Source organism: Arachis duranensis, chromosome 6 (genome assembly GCF_000817695.3).
Source record: "Arachis duranensis cultivar V14167 chromosome 6, aradu.V14167.gnm2.J7QH, whole genome shotgun sequence".
Classification (NCBI taxonomy): Eukaryota; Viridiplantae; Streptophyta; class Magnoliopsida; order Fabales; family Fabaceae; genus Arachis; species Arachis duranensis.
In genome coordinates this window covers 88,254,533-88,276,559 of record NC_029777.3, presented here as the reverse complement: position 1 = coordinate 88,276,559, position 22,027 = coordinate 88,254,533, and the positions used below count along the sequence as shown (strand labels likewise).

The 22,027-nt window shown below is 32.4% G+C and overlaps 4 protein-coding genes across 7 annotated transcripts in view; 2 read left to right on the top strand and 2 right to left on the bottom strand.

The window, feature by feature from the left end:
- Positions 1–4,827, top strand: part of LOC107494501 (PHD finger protein ING2) — an 8,318-nt gene extending 3,491 nt beyond the window's left edge. For both annotated transcript variants that reach the window (XM_016115535.3, XM_052263405.1), the window contains exons 2-8: positions 53–177; positions 279–350; positions 526–755; positions 2,264–2,327; positions 2,942–3,198; positions 3,288–3,326; positions 4,304–4,827. In XM_016115535.3, coding sequence (XP_015971021.1) covers positions 132–177; positions 279–350; positions 526–755; positions 2,264–2,327; positions 2,942–3,198; positions 3,288–3,326; positions 4,304–4,414 — 819 coding nt within the window. In that variant the 5' untranslated portion in view covers positions 53–131 and the 3' untranslated portion in view covers positions 4,415–4,827. The remainder of the gene's footprint in view (positions 1–52; positions 178–278; positions 351–525; positions 756–2,263; positions 2,328–2,941; positions 3,199–3,287; positions 3,327–4,303) is intronic.
- Positions 4,828–6,613: 1,786 nt separating this feature from the next.
- LOC107494502 (protein SINE1) lies at positions 6,614–9,969 on the top strand. Of its 2 annotated transcripts, none has more exons than XM_016115538.3 (3): positions 6,614–6,847; positions 7,336–8,655; positions 9,260–9,969. In XM_016115538.3, exons 2-3 carry the CDS (start codon positions 7,345–7,347, stop codon positions 9,740–9,742), a joined length of 1,794 nt encoding a protein of 597 aa, XP_015971024.1. In that variant the 5' UTR covers positions 6,614–6,847; positions 7,336–7,344; the 3' UTR covers positions 9,743–9,969. The 2 variants fall into 2 exon arrangements, with proteins under 2 accessions (XP_015971024.1, XP_015971025.1); XM_016115539.3 differs by lacking the exon at positions 6,614–6,847 and adding an exon at positions 6,896–7,229.
- A 739-nt stretch (positions 9,970–10,708) lies between these two features.
- On the bottom strand, positions 10,709–13,348 carry LOC107494509 (photosynthetic NDH subunit of subcomplex B 2, chloroplastic). The gene is made up of 3 exons (XM_016115550.3): positions 12,739–13,348; positions 11,567–12,007; positions 10,709–11,094 (listed from the first exon to the last, which is right to left on the bottom strand). The coding sequence occupies exons 1-3, from the start codon at positions 13,171–13,173 to the stop codon at positions 10,897–10,899; spliced, it is 1,074 nt and encodes a 357-aa protein (XP_015971036.1). The 5' UTR covers positions 13,174–13,348; the 3' UTR covers positions 10,709–10,896.
- Positions 13,349–17,965: 4,617 nt separating this feature from the next.
- On the bottom strand, positions 17,966–21,647 carry LOC107494503 (YTH domain-containing protein ECT4). Of its 2 annotated transcripts, XM_016115540.3 has the most exons (9): positions 21,514–21,647; positions 20,967–21,043; positions 20,785–20,893; positions 20,586–20,653; positions 19,573–20,172; positions 18,845–19,417; positions 18,535–18,747; positions 18,310–18,450; positions 17,966–18,145 (listed from the first exon to the last, which is right to left on the bottom strand). In XM_016115540.3, exons 1-9 carry the CDS (start codon positions 21,539–21,541, stop codon positions 17,993–17,995), a joined length of 1,962 nt encoding a protein of 653 aa, XP_015971026.1. In that variant the 5' UTR covers positions 21,542–21,647; the 3' UTR covers positions 17,966–17,992. The 2 variants fall into 2 exon arrangements, with proteins under 2 accessions (XP_015971026.1, XP_015971027.1); XM_016115541.2 differs by lacking the exon at positions 21,514–21,647 and having other exon boundaries at positions 20,780–20,893; positions 20,967–20,983.
- Positions 21,648–22,027: the final 380 nt, after the last annotated feature.

Genomic DNA, 22,027 nt, shown 5'->3' with positions numbered 1-22,027 from the left:
ACAGAACCATTTATACGACACCGTTTTACCCTTTTCTATCTCCCTCTTACAGTATCAGCGAAAGCTTTCCTCTGGGTTCCTAATTGAAAACCCTAACCCTCATCACCAATTGCGAAAATCGTTCCTGCAAAATGGCAATTGCACGCACTGGAGTCTACGTGGATGACTATTTGGAGTGTAAGAACCTTGTTTGCCCTACCATTTTTTCTCCTAATTTCCTATTCTTATGTGAATTGTAATTTTTGAATTTTGCCGCTGAAATTCTCCATTTCCTATAGATGCTAGCACTTTGCCCGCTGAGCTTCAGAGGCTTCTCAATACTGTGCGAGAACTTGATGAACGATCCCAATGTAAAATCTTTTTTCTCAAAACTTTTATTTGATTTAATTGTTAGTATGTCATTCTTATGTTTACATGTTTGATTCCATTAATGACATTTAATATGTTTATACTGCCTTGCTATTTGTTAAAGTAAAAAATTTCTTTGTTATTTTTATTCACGTTTTGTTTGTCTTTTGATGGAAGCTATGATAAACCAGACTAGGCAGCAGACAAAGGTGTGTATGGGGATCTCATCACATGGCTCTAAGAAGGGTAACCATGTCAGTGGCCATCATTATAATAACAATCATCATGCAAATGAGGAAGACGAGGCTGCGAATGAGAAATTGCGAAAGGAAATCGAGGCCAATCAGGATAATGCATTGAACCTATGTACTGAGAAAGTTTTGTTGGCACGGCAAGCATATGACTTGGTGAGAATTTTTCTGTCTATCTTTATTTCTTTAGAATTTGGAAAAAAGGGTTTGAGTGTGAAGCACTTATCAACAAATGTGTGATTTTTCCCTTATCATCGATATTTGAAGGGTTATTGCCATTGGATGGAATGCTTGAAAATGATCAATGAAGTTTACTCTTGTCATAACCATTATGCTAGGGCATTAGATAGGTGAACACTTACATACATATATACACATACATAACATATAAGTGAGGAGGATCGATTGATGCCAGAAGTAGAATTCTTAAGTTACTGTCAATCCTCAACCTTCAATTAAATAAAAATGATCTTGATTAACTCACTTATTCTCTTTTGGCTCTCTTACATGACTGTCCGTCTTATGCATTTTTGGTTCCCCTTTCACATATTTTATTTATGAATTTAATTTGGATGCACCGTCAGTGTAAAGTAGTTTTACACGTGCATCTAATTACGTAACGCCGCATCAGTAAAAATAACTATATTTCACATTGACTACGTGAATAGTCATCTAAGAGAACGGATGTTATTGCATGACTTTGTAAAACGTTTTACACTGTCAGTGCATCAAAAATAAACTCTTTATTTATTCCCTTTCTTACAAAAAAATAACGATTCAACATCCACTTGACTCTTATGTGGATTAATAATGGTACAAGTTTGAATAAAGATTCACAATTCAACCAAGTATTATTATGATACTGAATTACCGAGTATGCTGCTTTTCAGAAACCAGATATTGTAGAATAGCCACTTAAAGCAAATAAATTTGAAAAGTATTGATTCTGTATGATTAACACCTAGTCAACACTAAGAGGTTTCTCACTTCCTGTGAGTCATCATAGAAAAGAGGTTTACATGTGCTATTCTGTACTCAAGGGCTACTAAAATCACTTGCACTACACAAAAATCTTATACCATTATCACATTCAGTAGAGAGAATATATTTTCAGAGTTACTTCTGATTCTCCTTTTTTACAAGAAGCTTCATTTATGAAGAAGGAGCATATTGCTCTGGATGCTCCGTTTCAGCAATATTGCATGATAATGGATTATTCCAACAAAAAATAGCCCTTTTAACTTTAATAATCTGGCTGGTGATGATACCTTTAAGGTTTAAGATTTTCCAAAAGAATTCCTTATGCTTTTCTCGTCTGCTTTTATAAGTAGTTATCTTATATAACATGCTGGACATTAAAAAGATTTCTATTTTTATTCGCTTCTGTATGTTACTGTACTTATTTTGAATATGCAACATGGCCTTTGGATGATAGCTATAAGCCTATAACACATTAAGCTTTGTGCTGGATGGCATAGTGAAGCTCTGGAAGTTGGAACCATCATGACGTGCATTTTACTTAATTTACAAGATCATGTGGATATCTTTATTTCCTTTTATTCTCTCTCTCTCTCTCTCTCTCTCTCTCTCTCTCTCTCTCTCATGTGAATAAGCAACACCATACAACTACATTTACCAGTTTGAATCTTCTGTATTTTCTTCAGATAGATAGTCATGTCAAACGTCTTGATGAGGATTTAAACAACTTTGCTGAAGATCTGAAGCAAGGTAAACATTGTTTTCTTTCTGACTTATTTTGAGTGATGCATAGATAATTCATCCAAGGATAGTTACAAATAGTCATGTCTACATGCATGGTTTGTAATAGGACACAGCAATGTCATTTGTTCAGTGTAACCAATCCCACTTTGTAGAATAAGGCTTTGTTGTTGTTTTCTGTTATTGATGAGTACAGGCAGTAGGTCTCGCTGCTATATTAATTTCAGTTAAAAATTTCAGTTTATAGTATCAAAAGTAAGACTGCAATGTATGTATTTAAAATGGAAGTAGGTATGCCTTAATTGATGCTACAAAGCACCTTACCTAAAAGCAAGTAATTCATCTAATGTTCGAAACAGTGGCAGTTAATTATGCCAATTATAATTATATTTGTGGTAAGAGAGTTTGGGATAAAGTACATAGTTTTATGTTTTTGGATCTGTATAAAGTAATATGTAATGCACTAGCGAGAGACACTAAAAACCACGGGAATAATTGTTTTGTAATTCAGGAGACTTTCTAAAAACTGATAAAAATGTGTTACTTTACTTATTTGTGTACATAATGAAGTTGTGATCTAGCAAATTTTCTTTTTTCCCCCCTTTCACATTTAACTTTATCAGAGGGGAAAATACCACCGGATGAACCAGCAATTCTTCCCCCATTGCCTATAGTCCCTAAACCTGAAAAACGCAAGCCCTTATATGTAACACCACAGTCAAAGAGGCTTGATTACAGGGATAGAGACTGGGATCGGGAGCATGATAGAGACTTTGAGCTAATGCCTCCACCAGGTAGCCATAAGAAGGAGTATATAACTCCTATGGAGATGGATACACCTATTGATCCAAATGAGCCAACATACTGTGTTTGTCATCAGGTTCTAATTTGTTGTTCCTAATATATCTTGTTATCTGCTCAAGATGTTCTGCTAAGAAACTGAGGCAATTTGGTTCTCTGATTTTTTAGGTGTCTTTTGGTGACATGATTGCTTGTGACAACGAAAATGTAAGTTCATTTTGCTTTGCTCTCTCTTGCTCTATGTTTTGCTTTGCCTCTTTCTTTTTCTTTGGAGAAATCGGGTTTCCCCAAATATCCACATTTAATATAATGGTTCTTGTTGCTGCTTTGTTTTCTATTTAGAAATTTCATGGCTTCTTTTGTAGGCTAGATGAATAGCAACACTATGGCATAATTATTTACGAGATATTATCATATTATTGTCGATAAGTAAACATAAAAATGTGGTACCTCAGTGAAGGAGACGGCTGAGGAAGAGAGGTGAGGGTAGAGGTTGTGACAAAGAGGATAGAGAGGGAGTGTGGTGGAGGTAGAAAGGCGGAGGAAGGGGTGGCAAGGCAGAGGCAGCTAAAGGGAGGAGGAGGAGGAGCAGGGAGGAATGAGAAGGGTTGAGGAAGAGGCAATATGTTGGTAAAGGTGAGGGACTGAGGGTAGAGGTGGGATTTAAAAATTTTTTAAGGACAAGACTATAAAAAAAGCTGTTTTTTATGTCTCTGTGTCTTAACCTTTTATAAGAACACAAAATACATCTTAACGAATAAGCGGTGGACATTTGCCACTATGTCCATGTTTCCAGTGTACATGGACACTAACCAAACAGTACCGAAAAGATTACTTTTGTTAAGACTTTTTTTTCCCTTCTCCACCGTTTGTTTATTTGTTAATTATCATTTTGAGAATGTTTGCAAATAGTTCAATAGCTATTTCAAAAGAATGATAGTAAAGCTGCTGCCTGTATACATGCTGCATTGGATGATGGATTGATATATGAACATAAAGTAAATTTAAGTCAGCATATAGGAGAGTTCTTAAAATCCTATATGAATATAAACCTCTGATTAGATGTTCAGTCCATGTTTGTAGCTAGAATGTGTAGCTTTTCCCTGAAAGATAAACGATGCAGATTCGCACACGACTGTGAAAGCTCTAACAATAATAATCCAAATGTCTGTTTTTCTTGATAGTGCCAAGGAGGAGAATGGTTCCACTATTCATGTGTCGGCTTAACTCAAGAGACAAGGTTCAAGGGTAAATGGTATTGTCCAACCTGCAGATTACTACCACAATGCCAATGATAAAAGTTTGCTCTTATCAAACTGCATTCTTAAATAGTCAATTGATTCTTCAATGAATCTCCACTTCATGAATGCATAATTCTTTTAAGATATGTTGTGATTAATGGGGTTAGTGTTTGTTGCTAATCCCCTTAAACCCATATTAACCCTCTTCCCCCATCCTACTCAGACACGTGGGGTTTGAATTATATTTGTCTTCTAGTATATTGCTTGGCCATTTTATTTTAGGCAGAGTCCAACTTGTCTCTGTCATGCTATGTAGTATTATTGTATTGTATAAAAGTCCTCTAGAACTTGAGATACGTGAGTGATTCTTTCTAGATTTGAATTTTGGGGTATGTGAAATGCTGAAGTATAGTCCTGGATAACTGTTACAAGATATATAAATATGGCGCAAAATTCAATTTTTTGCACATGATGTTTCATTGTTTTGTTAGAATTAGAAGGACGTCTAATTGGCATATTGATGCCTCCTACCTAACAGTCTGTTTGTTTGCATGCATAATAGATAGTTGAATAAATTTTAGGTAATCTTTGAATTATGATGCCATGATGGTATGGTACATTTATTTATTCCTTATTCCTTTGTATTTTAATTTTGTGGCGCGTCTTCTAAATCAGCAACAGGAAAGATTCAAAAGCGGGAAAAGACTTTTATACCCTCTCCTCGACTAAACTTCCAAAGTGGTATTTTGCAACTTTTACCATTTTAGTCTTTTAGATCTAAAATTTACTATACTGGTATTTGGGATCCAGCTTTGATTACTATATTAGTCCCTGGATTCTTTCCAGCGCTGAGTCCACAAATAGAGTCTTGAGCATGTTTTAAACTTGCTACGCAGAATACATGGTTAAATAATGTCGTTTCATTTTGGTGTTTAAACAAGGCAAAAACAAGAAGATGAAGAAGAGTTTATGTAATGTGTAAATTATTTTATCTTCTTTCATTTTCCAAAATAATTTTGTTTTTGCCTAGTTTAAATGGTAAAATGAGGTATGTCCGGCATAACAAGTCAAGCCAACTCATTTAGTGCCGAAGAAGGTTCAGAGACCAAGAGGATATCCAGAACTAGATCTTCAAAAATTAATATAGGAATTTTTGAATTTGAAAAAAAAATAAAAGTATTATATGAGATTTAGTCCACTTCAATGCAATTAAAAATTTAAAATCATATTACTAAAAAAAGAAAAATCAGACGCTCACCTAACAATTTATGCAAAGTTATTAAATGAATAACTTTGTCATCTTTTATAGCCGTGTCAGTAGTCAACAACATCTTTAATTTTGGCATGATTTATACATCAACAACAACAACGGATTAATGGAAACTAGAAAGGGGGAAGGCTAATTATTGTTTTGTTATTTTCAATATCCGTTTTTGTTAGGTTACACTTATTTGCAACATCCTTTTAAATCATTCTTCTCTTTCAAACGATAAAATTTCATAGTATTATTTTTGTTCCAAATATTTGAGAATGAATTTTTATGTTATTTCTAATTTTTCTTTGTCATATGAAGTAGATCATTTTTCCAATTTTTTATAATTTATTTTCCTTTTTTTCGTTTACCCTTTTTCAAAAAAATTTCATTAGAATTTATCACATATGACATTTACAGTATACACTACCTTGGTAATTTTTTTTCATGAAAATATTTTAAAGATAATATTGATACTTATCACAAATGTTTAAGATAAAATATATAATAATACAAAATACATATACTATTATTGTCATTTCATCGTATATATTATCTAATTCAGTTACAAGACAAAACTTATGAGGTAATTTTTTATAAAAGAAAACTTCTCACTAATTAATTAGAAACAAAAAAAAATCATAAACATCTAAAATTGAGGATTTAGCTAATTTGTATCTTAAAAGCATATACTAAAATTATAAACTGAGAAAGTTTTTATTAAGAATATAAAAATTTAAAATTTTAATGTATTTATTTTACATTTCAAAAACTCCCACTAATTAATTGGTGTCTGATTTTTTCAAGGAACTTGGGGCTCTTAGGCTCTTAAAAATTTAAAATTTCTTTTTCCTATTAAAGTTTGAGGGCATTTCTGGTATTGTAGTTGCTCTGATGTGAATCATGTGGGACCCACATGGAAAAAGGATAGCGGTGGAATTAAAATGAAACTATTTTGAAAAGGGAGGAACTCAACTCACTCGAGCCATGCTATGCTCAGACAAACAAATCACAACACAACACAATAGTTGAAAAAAAAGAAAACAACTCACAAAAATTCAAATTCTCAACAGTGACACTTGTTCTTAGACTCTTTTACCTTCTCCATTATTTTCTTACACCTCATTCACTCTCTTTCGTTGCCACCTCTTCCTTCCATTTAGCTCACATAACTGTGTGTCAAAACACGCACACAGAGCCATCCTCTGCATCTTCTTCTTCTTCTTCAAATTCAGGTGATTACTATTTTCTTGCTTCATTTTCCTACTGCTTTTCTTTTTGTTCTTTGCTGTTTCATTTATGTTTCTTTTACCAAGATAATTGTTGGAATAGAAAAAGAAAAAAAAGAGTCGTTGTTCTGACCCTCTTTTTGGATGCCTTGAAAAATTCTGTTTTTGGTGAAAATTTGAAATATTTGAGGACCGTTGTAATTGGGTCTTCAAGCACTGTTTTCAAGTTTGAATTTTTTTTTCCTATATATTTTTTTTGGTGGGGGAGGGGGTATTTGTTTGTAAAAGTTATGAACTCTTGGAGCTGATTTTCGAGCATGAATCTGCGAAAATATTTAAGGGAATAGAATTCAAGGGAGTAAATATTCATGGAACAACTATTACAAGAGTAAAATTTCATTTTTCAAACTTGTGTTATTTATTTTTATTCTCATAAATATTATTATTATTATTATCATTTCTACTTGCTGATAGTTGTAGATGTTCGGTTTCAGAGTTCAGTAATGGGAAAGAATCTCAGCCCCGTGATGCAACAAGAGCTGGCAAATCTTGACAAAGATCCAGATAGCCGGAAATCTGCCATGAAAGCTTTGAAATCATATGTTAAGGATTTGGATTGCAAGGCCATTCCTGTGTTTCTTGCAAAAGTTTCTGAGACCAAAGAAACCGGCTCTTTGTCTGGTGAATTCACAATTTCACTCTATGAGGTTCTTGCTAGGGTTCATCAAGTCAAGATTGTCCCCATGATAGACAGCATCATGGTGTCCATAGTTCAGACCTTAGCTTCAAGTGCAGGGTCCTTCCCTCTTCACCAGGCTTGCTCGAAAGTGGTTCCGGCTATTGCCAGATATGGAATTGAACCCACAGCCCCTGAAGACAAAAAGAGACACATTATTCATTCCATTTGCAAGCCTCTTTGTGATTCCCTCTCTAGCTCCCAAGATAGTTTAACTTCCGGTGCTGCACTTTGCCTAAAGGCCCTGGTTGATTCAGATAATTGGCGATTCGCTTCGAGTGAAATGGTCAATAGGGTTTGCCAGAATGTTGCTGTGGCATTGGAGGGAAAGTCCACTCAAACCAATGCTCACATGGGTTTGGTTATGTCGCTGGTGAAGCGCAATGCTCTGGTTGTTGAAGCCTATGCAAGGTTGCTCATACAATCTGGACTAAGAATTCTGAATGCTGGCCCAGAGGAGCGTAATTCTCACAAGAGGCTCTCAGCCATTCAGATGGTGAATGTATTGATGAAGTGTTTGGACCCAAGGAGTGTATTCTCGGAGCTTGATTTGGTAATTGAAGAGATGGAGAAGTGCCAGTCTGATAAAATGGCTTTCGTGAAAGGCGCGGCATTTGAAGCCTTACAAACTGCTAAGAGAATTGCAACTGACCGGAAGCCAAGATATGTAAAGAGTCCTGCTTCGGTGACAGGGTCGAATTTCGGTAATAGAGACTATATGGAGGGGGAAAATTCTCCTCAATCTATTTCACCAGAATCATGTACTATTGACTTTTTCAGTGGCTACGAATCTGGATCTGTTGCCGAGTCTGCTATTTCGACAGGGCAATATCGCTGGAACTCGGATTATGAGAGGAGGAGTGTGAATAGGAAGCTTTGGAGTTATGAAAATGGAGGGGTTGATGTGTCTCTCAAGGATGGTTTGTTCTCCAAAGTGGGGCAAGAGAATCCCTTGTTGGAGCACTCTGGGAGCAATGAGTTTCCTCTTGGAGATGGAGAATTGTCTGAGGAATTTTCTGGTTTCGTGTATCGAAATCCTGTGAATAGAATATCTAAAAGTACCAACACAAGTCCACTGGTAAGTTTTATTCAAGTTCTCTACTTTCTGATTTTCTTTTGCCTTCAGTTTTATTCAAACTATTGAGTTCAGAGTTTATATATAAATATTTCTACTAAGTTGTTCATTTTACATGTCCTAGCAAGTACAGTGTTCTTGAAGTAACTTAATGGTAGAAGAATTGCAATTTATCATGAAGCCATTATAAATTATGCACTTCTTCATTTACCTAGAAAGCAATTTAATATATTTTGCTTAATCGCTTTTTACATGCGCTCCATTGGTTGAACACCACTCCACAACTGTAAGTGGAAGACATTTTATCAACATTAACCTTAAAAGTCCAAGTTTTAAATTCAAGTGATTTCGACAAAATATTCTATGCTACAGAAAGTGAGCATTTAGTTACTATGCTAAGGACCTTTGAACTTTGAACAGTTTGATAAACAATCTACTTGATTCATTTGATGATTTCTTCAACATTTGAAAGTAGTAGATCCCTTTTTCTTCTTTTCTCTAATGATTTGTGCTTAAGTTTTCCTAAGCTGCCATGTTTCTGATTTAAATAACTAGCACTTGCATTGCTCAAGAATTAACATATGATTTCTTTTTCGTTGTAAATCAGAGATCACGCTCGCAAACCACAGCTGACCTGATCAATATCTTTGAGACCCCAAGGAAGCTCATTCAATCACTTCAAGATCCAAGTGATGTTTCTCCGGGTAGCTCTGAGAAACAGAACAGAAGGTACAGGAGTCTATCCTCAGGCAATATCGATTGGAGCCCGACATCTGAATTTGACGAAAATGGTTCATCAGATCATACAAACTGTGACTGTAAAGTGAATCAAAGCGATGACGAATTCAAGAGTGACTCTGAGTCAGTGTCATCAACTGATGATCTTGCTGGAGATGCCGGTATTCAGCCACCTATCAATGTTGTTCCGGAAAATAAGAATATTGTGCAAACTGGCAGCACAGGGAAAGCACTTCACAAGATGAAACGTAAATTGTTCTGCGGCTTTTCATTCGTGCTCCTTGCAATGGCTACCCCTCTGATTTGGATCAGCAGTCAGCAGGATCAAGGCCATTACCTTGTCCCTACATAAAATGCTTGTTGTAATGAACATGCTGAGAATTTAGAGCATTCTAGGTATGATATTGTAAAAGTGGTTGGCTAGTGGTATTCCAACTAAATGTTGGAAGTTGGAACCTTAAGTGACAGTAAATCTGTTATGTTCCATTGAGAATCTTCAATGGGGTTTTATGTCTAGCAATTGTAGGAATATTCTACATTAGTGAAAGATAATCTGTTGTAGAACTTCTAAGTTGTTAATTTTTTAGAAATGGTTCTTTTATTTTATATCTTTATCATGGTTTTTTCTCATGCAAGTGGTTTTTGATGAATCTTTCATATCTTTAACAGCTTAATTCTCTTTGTATTTTAGAGAATGTTTATACAAAATACAAAATCTCAAATTTTGAATATGGTGATGCATGCCTATTGTTTGTTTAATGAGACACAAATTTTGAAGACACATTAGCACATCACATACAAAATACATGTATTTAGTATTTTAATAGAAAGTTGAGACACAAATATTAGATATAAGACACAAATTTTTATTACAATTTTGTTCTTTTAAAATTATTAAAATTCTACTTTCTACTCTTATCACTTTCATTACCAACATTTTTCTCTTTATTAGTCGTAAAATTAATTTTCAATAACAATTGTGTTTCTGTCTCATTAATATTTTAACAATCAAATAGACTACATGTATTCATGTGCATCTGCATTTGTGTGTATGTGTATCTTTGTGCATGTGTCCCCATTGTTCTGTATTTTGATACAATAAACAAACATAGCCTTAGGTTCTGTTTTGTTATTGAACCTAGACGGAAACACGAACCATGGAAATACAGATACATAAAGATGTTTGGAAAGAAGGATAGGGACAAAGATAAAGAAAAGATTTTATTCCAGGGAAAGAAATTTACAGATTTTTTATCCACTCCAAAATAAGGGACACAACAACGGATGGAAAAAAACTTTGATCTCATGGCAAACATAATTGTTAATAGAGAATGAATAGTAACTAAATTTCATTCATTGATGGTATTCAATGTAAGTCAATTAAAAGTTGTATGAATTTTGGCAAGAACAATTCAGATAATGCTTCATATACAAAAAATCATAAAAGGATTGGAGAATAGTAGGTAAGAAAGAAAGAAAGATTTACAGCAAAAACAAAATGGGATTTTAAGTGAGATTGTCATGCTCAATAACTTGTGCTCCTCTCCACTCTTCTCCAGGGTTCACAGTCACAGGCTCCAGTATTGAAGCAGGGCCAGTGCATATAAAGTAGTCTTTTCCATATTTCTCTGACAATGAACCAGGGCTTGATACATAAATATCCTCAAATCCCATTCTTATTACCCTGAAGCAAAGCTCTCGTCCCTGTAGAAACAAACAAGGACTATTCGAATAAACATGTAAAATAAGAATTTAATTCTAATGCACTCACGGTGTAAAACGATTTACACATTTGTTTAATCAAATTAGTTCTTTTAGATGATCATTCATACAATCAACATAAAAGTACTTATTTTTGCTGAGGTACTGTTACGCAATTGAATGCACATAGTGTCGACTATCGCACACTTAATAGAAAGTTTTAGTTGTACATTGCCATTTTTCATACTAATATTTCAAATTTTCTATACTTAGATAAGTAAAAAATCTTTAATAATCAACGAAACAAATACATTATTATGTTTACAGTAATTTATATTAATGCTACATTAGTATTACTATTCCTCTTGTTAAAAGTTTGTGTTTGAAATTAATTATTCTACCCATTTCATATGTAAATACAAAGCTGTGCAGCATATTGTAATTTCTAAAACATTGTTATATCATGGATTCTAACCTGATCAATGGTTTCATACTTGGAAGGTGGAGTATTGTAAAATGGCTTTGATCTTTCACTTGGAGGTGCTGCATAGACTCTACTCATCTTATTCTCAAGAAGTGTAAAAGTCAGGTCTTGCTGACCCCATGTCCCCGGCTTTGGTTCCGGCTCAGCGCCGAAGGAAAGCCATCCGGGAGGCTCGGATTTCGTGGCATCGGCCGGAGTCAGGATTTGAAAAGGCGAAGACGGAGGAGGGTGCAAACAGTATGAGCAGGCTCTAAGGCCTTGAATTGCTGCACCATTTCTTGTCTTGAATCTAAAGTGGCTGAGTATGGCATTGTTTAGAGTAACAGCCTTAGGAGCTTTGTTCTTCACTATAACTGCTGTGGCCATGCTCACTGGATAAAGGCTCACAACGTATGTGATGTCCAAAAATCTACTAGTGCAGCTCAATTCAACCTTGGGGGAACAAAAACTCAGTATTTCACAATTTGATAAACAAGATTGTTAAAGGAAATGCTAGCAGCCCGTACTTCAAATAAAATAAAATGAGGAGTTGATTAAAGTTGGTTTCAACTTTCAAATACAAGTAATTAGTTATTAGGATAAATGGTAGGTTAATCACTTTTTTCCAATAATATAATAAAAAATAAATGTATTTTTTGGTTCTAACTATATATTCGAAATACAAAGGGTTTTTTCACAGTTTGAAAATTTCTAATGAATCTCGAACCATCTAAATAATTAGTCTAAACAATTGTTACTGCTTAGAGCAATTACTTGGATAATTTTACAGGGCACTTTGTCCTTCCGACAAGCAAACAGTCAAAGAATCGAATGGTCAAATAAACATCAAATATATATGAAAAACTATAAATAAACAATGAAAATACTAAACAATATGAATAATGGATATATCGGATGTTTAATTCACTAAGTGTGGAGATAGTTATCTTAATATTAAGATTTAGGTAGGTAATTTAAAAGTGTAGTGTGTTTTTATTTTATTGGATCAATTTTAGAACCCATTGTTTATATTGTTCACAAAAGTCATTGTTTACCTAACAAAGTCGAATATATATTTCCATGCGATAGTTGATTAATGGCTTAATTTTTGTTATTATTTTATAGTAAGTTTGGTTTTTCATTTGAACAACTTCCAACTATGGATTGGTTGGAAGCTGCAGTACCTGGACAGCATCAATGGCGTCGAAGTCAGCATCATTTACAGTCCACTCTAAAGTTGAAGGGAGTAACTGTCTGCCTCCAGGTTGCACTGCTTCATTCAAGATCAAACCAATCCCACCCTTGGCCTTGTATAGGCCGGCTTCGGCAGCCGGAATTGTATAAAGCACCTCCTCAAAACCATCATCTTTCCAATAAACATGTGGCCTGTAAGATGTCACATGAGCATCAGGTATCCTTAGGCTCAATGAGCTGCCATTTCGGACCGAAAGCTCCACAACCGGGACACTGTCAGCTTCACAGAACTTGATGCCTTTTCGGCCGAATTTCTCGTTGAGTGCCTCAGGAGTGGAGACACTAGTAGAAGTAGTAGTAGCAGATGTTGATGAGGCTTTTATCAAGTTTAGTTTCGGAAGAGATAAGGAAAGAAAAGAAGCCATTGATGGAACAGAGGAATGAGTTTATTAAAGCTTTAACAGCTTCCACACAGATTAGTGTGTGACATGTTTGTTGCTAAGGCTTAGCCTAACAGACACTTTTGGATTTTATTTTGTGGCATAAAAAGTGCAAATGTGTTTTGGATTATTCTTGCTTTGTTTAAAGAGTGTGAGTTGAATTAGTGTTATCAAACTCAATTGAGGGATTAGTGAGATTTGAACTTGGGGCATTTCTCTTGAATGGGAAAATCCAATTCTGACATAAAAGGACAAGGAGCGAAACTAAGCAAAGGCCACAAATCTCCCTCGTTATCCATTTCTTTTGTTGTTGTTAGATTTCAGTTTTTATTTTTGTTCTTCTTTGGGATTTTGTTGGGGCAGAACACTTTCTTTGAAGAACACTTCCCTCTTTCGGTGTGTGACTATATAAGTGAACTACAAAAAAATATTCTCTAATTAATTACAAACTCTCACATAAATACCTCCAAATTTGTTAGTGATAAAATGCCTCAAAATATTTTCAAATGCAATAAAATTAATTAAAAAATATATTTTTTATAAGTGGTAAATGACTTTTATATTTAACAAATTGCATGTCTTTGATTTAAAATTGTCTAACAATATTTGGATAAATATTCAAAAGTGCATGCAAAAAATATCAAAATTTCATTTCTAAATTTTTTATTTTTTAAAAATATTTTTGGCCATTTAGAAAAATCACAAAAAAATATTTAGTATAAACTTGTTAAATGTTAATGATAAAAATATTTTATTTTTTAATTCTATTTGTAAAAAATTATATCATAATTTGATCTCTAAAATCCTTTTGAGGATATAAATTTAAATGTTAGGCACTTTTATCGTATTGTAGAATATTTTGTAAATATTTTTGTTGATAACAAATTTAATTAATACTCAAATTGGTCTTTAAAATTTGCCACAGAGGTTAAATTTGTCCTTGAATTTTCACATCTCGATTTAAACCCTAAACTTTTAATTCGTGGCATGCTAACATATCAATCAATATTACATGTCAGAACAAGATTTGACCATGTGAAACAAAAGTACGAAGTTAGGAGTGGCAAGCGAGAAAGTTCGTTCCGTCTCGCCAGAAGTCTGCCCTTGGCAAGTTGGCTCGCCCCACCCCGCCTAGTGAGGCGATTCTAGAATTTCATCTCATTCCACCTAATTGCGGGCTGACGGGTTAAGTCCACCAAAACTCTTCTTTTCTTTTTTTTTTTTTACTATTAACTACTAAATAATATATATAATTTCATAATCATATTAATAAATTTATAATTTCAAAAGACATAAAAAAAATTATATTTTTTATATTCACAAACATTAAAGTTTTTGTAATTATAAATATCTAATAAACATAATTATAAACCAAATTTTCATCCAAAACATCATTATAAATATTGTCTCCGAAATAAAATAGACATAATCCAAAACATAATTATAAATATTGTTTCCAAAACAACATAAATATAATATAAAACAATCAATTTTCATTTTTATAGTCTTATAAGTTGAGTTGAAGAAAATTGAACTTTTGTCAAAAAAATTACACAAATATTCCCTTACCAAAAAACCAACAGATGAAAAAGTCTGTTCTGTTCCATTCTACCAAAACTTATAGTTTAAACGGTGCAGATTAGGTAAAATTTTATTTTTGGACATTCTAATTTTTTAATCCGATCTACTTTTTTTGGTGAATTACACATACTAACTTGACGAATTTAGATCCGTTTACCACTTTTTATTAATAACAGGTAACATGGTAACGTGGTTTGCAATGCAATGTGTCATACCAATTTTTTACATGCTCGTTTGTGTTACGTGTTATAATATAATTTATCCGCATGTTACTTCTATGTTATGATTATTTTTCAATTCAAATGATATATATGGTTTATATACAAACTTACATAAAAGATAAATATAATCAATCGCTTAATTTTCAAACAAATTATTGTGTAATAATTTTCATATAAGTGATCCTTTTATTAATTAATTAGTGTTAATTTCTCTTAAGAAGTTAAATAAGATTTAAACAAGTTTTAATTTTATATAAAATATGAACAATTTAGATCAAAACAAAAATAATATATATTTTAGCCAATCATATATTTATTTTATTGAAATAACATAACTATATATCATTAAATTTATCAATATTAAATTATTATAAAATTGTATGATTAAAATTAAAAATTTACAAATATTTATAAGAACTTTTTTATTTATGCAATATGTGAAATAATATTAAGACTTTGTCCTTGTTGCTGTTGTGTTTTAATATTTCTAAACAAATAACCAGTGAGTATCACGAGTTCCCCAAAATTTTTTATCTATTAATTTTGTGTTGAATACTTTCAAAATTGTCCTTTTCTGTACTAATTTTTTATTTTTTTATTTATTAATATTATTGAAGAATATAATTAAAATTTATTTTTAAATTAAAAATAAAATTTATTTAAATTAAATATTAAAAAAATTCGATACAGTAAAGACAAAAAGATATTATTTATGCTTTATTATATATGTATCATACTCATTTTTTTTCTTTTTTCAAAATTTTATTTACTAGTAATTTTAGAAGTATTCTATGATAAGTAAAAATTTTGAATTCATAATATCAGTCATTTCGTTAAAATTTACTTTTGTTTTATTTGATTTGGTAATTTTTTTAAGAGTAATGTATAATTTTTGTTCCCAACGTTTTCGTCTTATTTAAGTCTCTAACATTTTAAAATTGTCTTAATTTCGTTCCGTTATCAATTCTGTTAACAGATTGTTAGTAATTTTATAAAATCAGTAATTTACGTACCTCCAGCCAGAAAAGGACTCAAAGAAGGGCAAGTAGTGGCCTTAACCCTCCCCCAACAAATTTTAAATTCATATATTATTTTAATAGATACATTATAAAGTAAAACTTAATAGTATAATAATAATAATAATAAAAAGAGTTGATATTCTTTATGTATTAGATTTTAGATTTTTCTACATACATTTAATTTATTTGATTTAGAATTTTTTTACTTTCTTTTTTTAAAATTAATTTTACANTTTACATAATAAAATTATTAATTTAATTAATTTATATTATTTTATGTCATATTTTTTAATAATATAAAATATAAAAATATAAAACATGTCACATAAATACTTAATAAAATAAATTAATTAATAAAATAATTAAAAATAGATCATTTTATATTTTATTAGATATAAAACTATAAAAAAATTATAAAAAAAATTATAAAGATTGGGATAATTCTTTTTATTTGACAAATATTTATTAATTTTTTAATTAAAAAACTAAAATTATAATTATATCTATTATTAAATATAAGACATTATATTTAATTATACAAAATTTTAATTTTCAATCCTCCACTTTTAAATTCTTGAATTTGTCCATATCTTCGGTTATTGTCAATAATCTTTTTTCAATTTGAAACTTCACATTCTTGAACCACCAACTCAGATGGAGTCAGAGTATTTATTGTGATAATTAGAATTGGAGACTCATATTTTATAAATTTTATGAACAGTCGTGTTCTTTCCATCAAAAAACAAACTAGCTGTCAATACAATTAGTTAATAAAATTTCTTAATAATTATAATATCACCCTAACTAATTTCTATATTAACAAATTAGACTACAAATAGAATAAAAATTTTAACATCAACCCCTAACAACAGGATAATATTGATACAATTTTAAAATGTTAGGTACTTGAATAGAAAGATACCTCAAATGTTAAGGACAAAAATAATACTTTACTTATTAAAATATTACTTGGCTGGCTAACATTTTGGAAAAACACAGCCAAATTATATTCTAATAATAAAAAGGTTTAATTATTCTATTAATTTTTATATTTTTATTAAATTTATAATTAAATTTTTATATATTTTTTAATTAATTTTTTACAATATTTTTAATTTTGTAATTAAATCTTTGTCAATATAAAAAATATTAGAATTAATTAAATTTCTTTTCTCAAATTGAAGATATTTACAATTAAGAACTTAATTAGATCTTTAATTTTATAATTTTTAGCAAAACTATTCTATTAATTTTAATATTTTTAACACAATAAAAACTTTTATAAAATAAAAAATAATATAAAAATATTTAAAATAAAAAATATAAAGACCTAATTATAAATTTAATAAAATTATAAAATTCAATATCATAATTAAACTTAATAAAAAAATACAACCCTCCTGATTGTTTAAATAATATATTATAACCCAAGATTTGTCAGTTTCATCAAATAGAAGTTCAGAAAAGCCTTGTAACCCAATGCCAGTACTTTTTATTTTCCTTGTTAAAATGCGTTGGAGATCCAAATGCATCACCTAGGCCTTTTCTCCGATCCAATTATACTTTTAAAATCATTTTATTTTTAACTCATTTTGACGATCACACATTTTGTAATATTATCCTCGTATCACCAAAAAAAAAAAAAATTATCCTCGATCTCACATTTAGTAAACTTTGTACATAGCTGGTTTCAGTTGGGGTGTTTTTGATTTGGCTTATTTTAATAATAACTTACAATTTATTAAAATAGCTAAAATAGTATTCTGTCTCCAAGGTCAACTAGGGATGGGATAATTTAAAGCTCTTGTAAAACACCACTCTTATCATAATTTAACCCAAATAAAAAGGAAAAAAAAACACACACACACACATACACTCCCTCACTCACTCACTCACTCTCAAGATGACTAAAGGAACTAGATAAAAAAAATAAAAAATAAAATCAAGACTCTAAAAGGCAAAAATTAAATTTCTTTCTGTAGTTTAACAGCTTTTCGAGGAGTTTTCAAGTACTGTGATGGCTCCATTCCCTTTTCCTTCGGTTGCATCAGCAGCGGCTGATCCATTCAGCAATGAGCCCTCAAGAGATTTGGGTAATACAATTGTCCCAATTGTTATTTCACTAGGGTTGCTAACCTGTTATTTTGATCAGATGATTAACAAAAGCTTAATAATCAGAAAGGAAAAAATGGCCACTTCGAAGAGGCGAAAGATACAGGGAATATCATTGAAAATTTATATAGAATATGCCAAATGTGGAGAAGTTATCAAAACATGAGCAACTAAAGCAATGTAATTACCTGTTTTGCATGTTCCTTGGATTTCCTTTCCTGAGTGGCCTTTTCCCGTGTCTCGTAAAACCCAAAATCGTCCAAGATGCATGCTTTGCTTGAATGCTCCTTGAAAATTTTGACAATCTGAATGCCCTTGTCAAACTGAACCTGCAAAATGACACATATAAAGGATGAAATTTTAATTGATCAGGAGCTGGGATATGTTGTGGCAAAACAAGGCAGTGCATATACCTCTTGAGTGTCCCTGCTATTTGTAACAGGTCTATGCTCATTGTTCTCCAGTGTTATGTGCCTCAAAATGCTATTTGGGATGTCCTTTATTATATGCCACTTGACGGCAAAGCAACCGGTCCACCTGTCCTGCTGCCAGTATTCTACAGTTTTGCCGAAGTCGACAGGGCCAACCATCTCTGCTAAACCAACAAATTGCCCACTAGTGTTGACCTGTAGCCAAATAAAATGAATGCCAGAGGAACACTCACGTTAGTTTAACAAAGAAAATCCAAGAATTTAGCAACAAACTGCTGCATATCACACTCACCGAAAATAACAGAAATATGGGACAAGACTTCTCCTTGGCTTCCTGATATGCTGCATCCAGCTTTTTATTTCCATTAGGGGTGCTAGCCCAAACGCTATATTTTATACTTTTGTGAACATCATCTTCGCTATAGGATTTAATAACAAAGAATTTTGCATCAGTGTAATTCTCAGGAAGATGTTCCCCATTGTATTGCTCCTTCTTGGGAGCCAGAGTCGCTTCCTTGTTATCTGAATCACTCTTCACTGGAAGGTCCTGTCCCTTCAGTAATAAGGTGACAGGTCCAAGACTTTTAGTGCCCTTATTATCAGAATTCCTGATAGATCTGGGTCCTTTATTCATCTCGCCAAATCCATCAACGTTCTTTCTTAAATGGTCAACACCATAACCATCACCTGTGCCCCTCAGCTTATTCTCGAATCCAGCTCTGGATCCATATGCAGTGGATCCATAACGAGAATCAGCTCTAAATGTGTTTCCGTATCGACTGTACACGCTGTTGATCGGATACATCCTGTTCATGAAACCAGAAACCAGTTCCAGTCCAGATGAGCCTCTGGAACTGTGAAAGTTCTGCAACCCAAATGTATGATTCCAGTTAAATTTTGATACAATTGTGCATATAGAAGCCACACTGCTTCAAGATTCCACCCAAATAGGAGTGAGAAATGAACATTTGAGTGCATAACACAACACAAAAAGGAACATGTAGAAAAGTTGAAACGTACCGTGAATTGCGGAAGTGGCTGAGGTAGCCTTTGATTCCTTTGTGCATTGAAATCTTTGAGAGGACCAACAGATGAAGATATTCCAGCCTTTGCTCCATGTTTGGACTGCCTATCAGAAATTAATGGAACATCTGAAGGAAAGGCCGACTGTTGGCCATGGGTGCTAATTCTTGGACCCTGATGCCCAGACAAAGGGACACATGCCGGCATGTTAGCCACCTGATAAAAATCATTTGAATTCAAAGAACCATGCTGGGAACCTGTTAGAAACGCATTCAACCCTTTTTTGTTTGAGCGGTCGCCATTGGCCATGGTAACGGTATTCCCTTTATTAAAGACATTTGATGAAGGAACATGATCGGCATTAACTGCAGTTGATATTTCCTCCACTTGTGGAACACCGATTTTGTTGGAAGCATGCGGCATATCAGTAGAGGCTGGAGATTGGTAATAACAAGAAGGGTAGTGATACTGTTGCATCCCATAGAGTTGACCATCATGTTGAATGGGTGGAGAAGTGGCCGGTGGTGGATACGCTCCATAAGGTGTATAACCATAACCCTGATTGTACATATAAGAGCAGCTATCTCCATAAACACCCTGTTATTAGATCCATCAGACAAACAACTATCATCTTTTATGTTGATGTGTAATCATATAGAAGTAAAAGAACAAACTATAACCTTAAAGGTAAAAGAACAATTAAAACAAATTAGAGATGAAACTAACGACAAAAGTGGCAAAAGAATAGAAGACTATGCTCTAATAATTTTATGATCACGATAAATTTCAGCAATTTGAAATAACAATTACTGAAAATCCAAAACAACTATCATTCATTAGGAACAATGGTTTTTTGGAACCGAAACATATCCACACACCATCAAATTCATCTTAAAAAGTCAAAATATAGCAGAAATTGGCCAGCACCCCATAGAACTTCGGCATCATCATCCTCAAAATCATTCAAGAAAGACATATCACAACTTGTAACAAGATGAAGAGTTGCTTACTTGAGCCATTCCTCCATCAACATTCATATACCTAGAATACATATTCCAGTCACTTTGCCCATCATAACCTGGAGCGGGGGGGAAGTGTCAATCTCTAAACATTATAATATGACATTCAAATGGCAATGTCTACATTTCTTTTGTATACACTATGAATCATATATCTATCCTCATCATAAGCAACAGTAACTTACCTTACCTCCATAATAGTATGCAGTAGAATGGTACCCATTCGGAACAAAACTTGCATTTGGATTGAATGGCTTATTCATCCCCTTAGCTGCTCCATTGGAGAAAGCAGGTCCATTCTGCATAGAAACAAACACATGTTAGAAGCCAAAAATAAAATGTATGCAACAAAAAAAAGGGTCAAATAATAACCTTCTTTGCAGGCTCAGGAACTCCCATGTTCTTGGGCTCCGAATCCAGGGACAAATTTTGCAGTAAATCTGCAGCTTCTATTGGTGCAAAGGTTAAGGGAAAAGTAAAATTAACTTTCACAAAATCTATTTTGCAGCAAACACAAAGAAAAGAGATAATAATAATTATAAGTTTATAACCAAACTCAACATTAGTACTATCATTATTATATGATGATACACAACAAAGTTCCTGTGGGGAAATTGAAACTATGCATAAAGCATCAATATTTTAACTCTTATGCAATTAACCACAGAGGTTGCAATTGCAAAAAGAGCATTCAAATTCAACTTTATTACTTAAAAAAAAAAGAGAACGAATAAATAACGATAAATACTATAATTACTAACAGGGAAAGGGAAAAACAATAAGAACCCTATGAATAAATTAGAAACAGAAGAGCATAACATATAAAAAGCATAGCACGGAGAATTGAATAGAAAAGATTGAAACTTTATGCGAGAGATGAAGGAACAGAAAAAAGAGAGGTAGGGAAAACAAAGGATACTGTCAGAAGAAGGAGTAACAGCTGCCATGATCGAATTGAGAGAAGAAGAGAGAAGAGAATAGGGTCGCCGCCTTAAGTCTTTGTTTTGGGGTTTTAGAGACACAAGCGCATACACTCGCAAAAGAGAGAGATTGCGTGTTTTATATACAGCTGGAGATTTAAGAGAGAATACTAGTAAGTAGTAACTTATAATTTGTGGGATATCTTGGTTAAATTTTTAATCTTTTCCTTTTCAGTAAATTTTAATTATTTAAATCAGTTTTAGAATTTTTATTTTGTTAATAAATTTTAATTCTTCAAATCTGTTTTTAAATTTTTAATTATTTAAATTTAAATATTGTTATTTTTTATTAAAATTTATTTAATTTCTACCAAATTTCGACATAAAAAATAATTTATCTAACAAAACAAAATATTAAAAACTGATTTGGTGATTAAAATTTGTTGAGAATTAAAATGTTCAACTAAAAACCTTTTGAATACGGATTAGGAGTGCTATTCATATAATTTTCAC

Coding starts and splice junctions, on each gene's coding strand:
- LOC107494502 (XM_016115538.3), top strand. CDS start 7,345: ATGGGAAAGAATCTCAGCCCCGTGATGCAACAAGAGCTGGCAAATCTT. Junction 8,656..9,259: donor GTACCAACACAAGTCCACTG/GTAAGTTTTATT, acceptor GTTGTAAATCAG/AGATCACGCTCGCAAACCAC.
- LOC107494503 (XM_016115540.3), bottom strand. CDS start 21,541: ATGGCAGCTGTTACTCCTTCTTCTGACA. Junction 20,173..20,585: donor TTGATGGAGGAATGGCTCAA/GTAAGCAACTCT, acceptor ATCTAATAACAG/GGTGTTTATGGAGATAGCTG. Junction 18,146..18,309: donor CCAAGGAACATGCAAAACAG/GTAATTACATTG, acceptor TCAAAATAACAG/GTTAGCAACCCTAGTGAAAT.
- LOC107494509 (XM_016115550.3), bottom strand. CDS start 13,173: ATGGCTTCTTTTCTTTCCTTATCTCTTCCGAAACTAAACTTGATAAAA. Junction 12,008..12,738: donor ACGCCATTGATGCTGTCCAG/GTACTGCAGCTT, acceptor TGTTCCCCCAAG/GTTGAATTGAGCTGCACTAG. Junction 11,095..11,566: donor AGTATGAAACCATTGATCAG/GTTAGAATCCAT, acceptor TTGTTTCTACAG/GGACGAGAGCTTTGCTTCAG.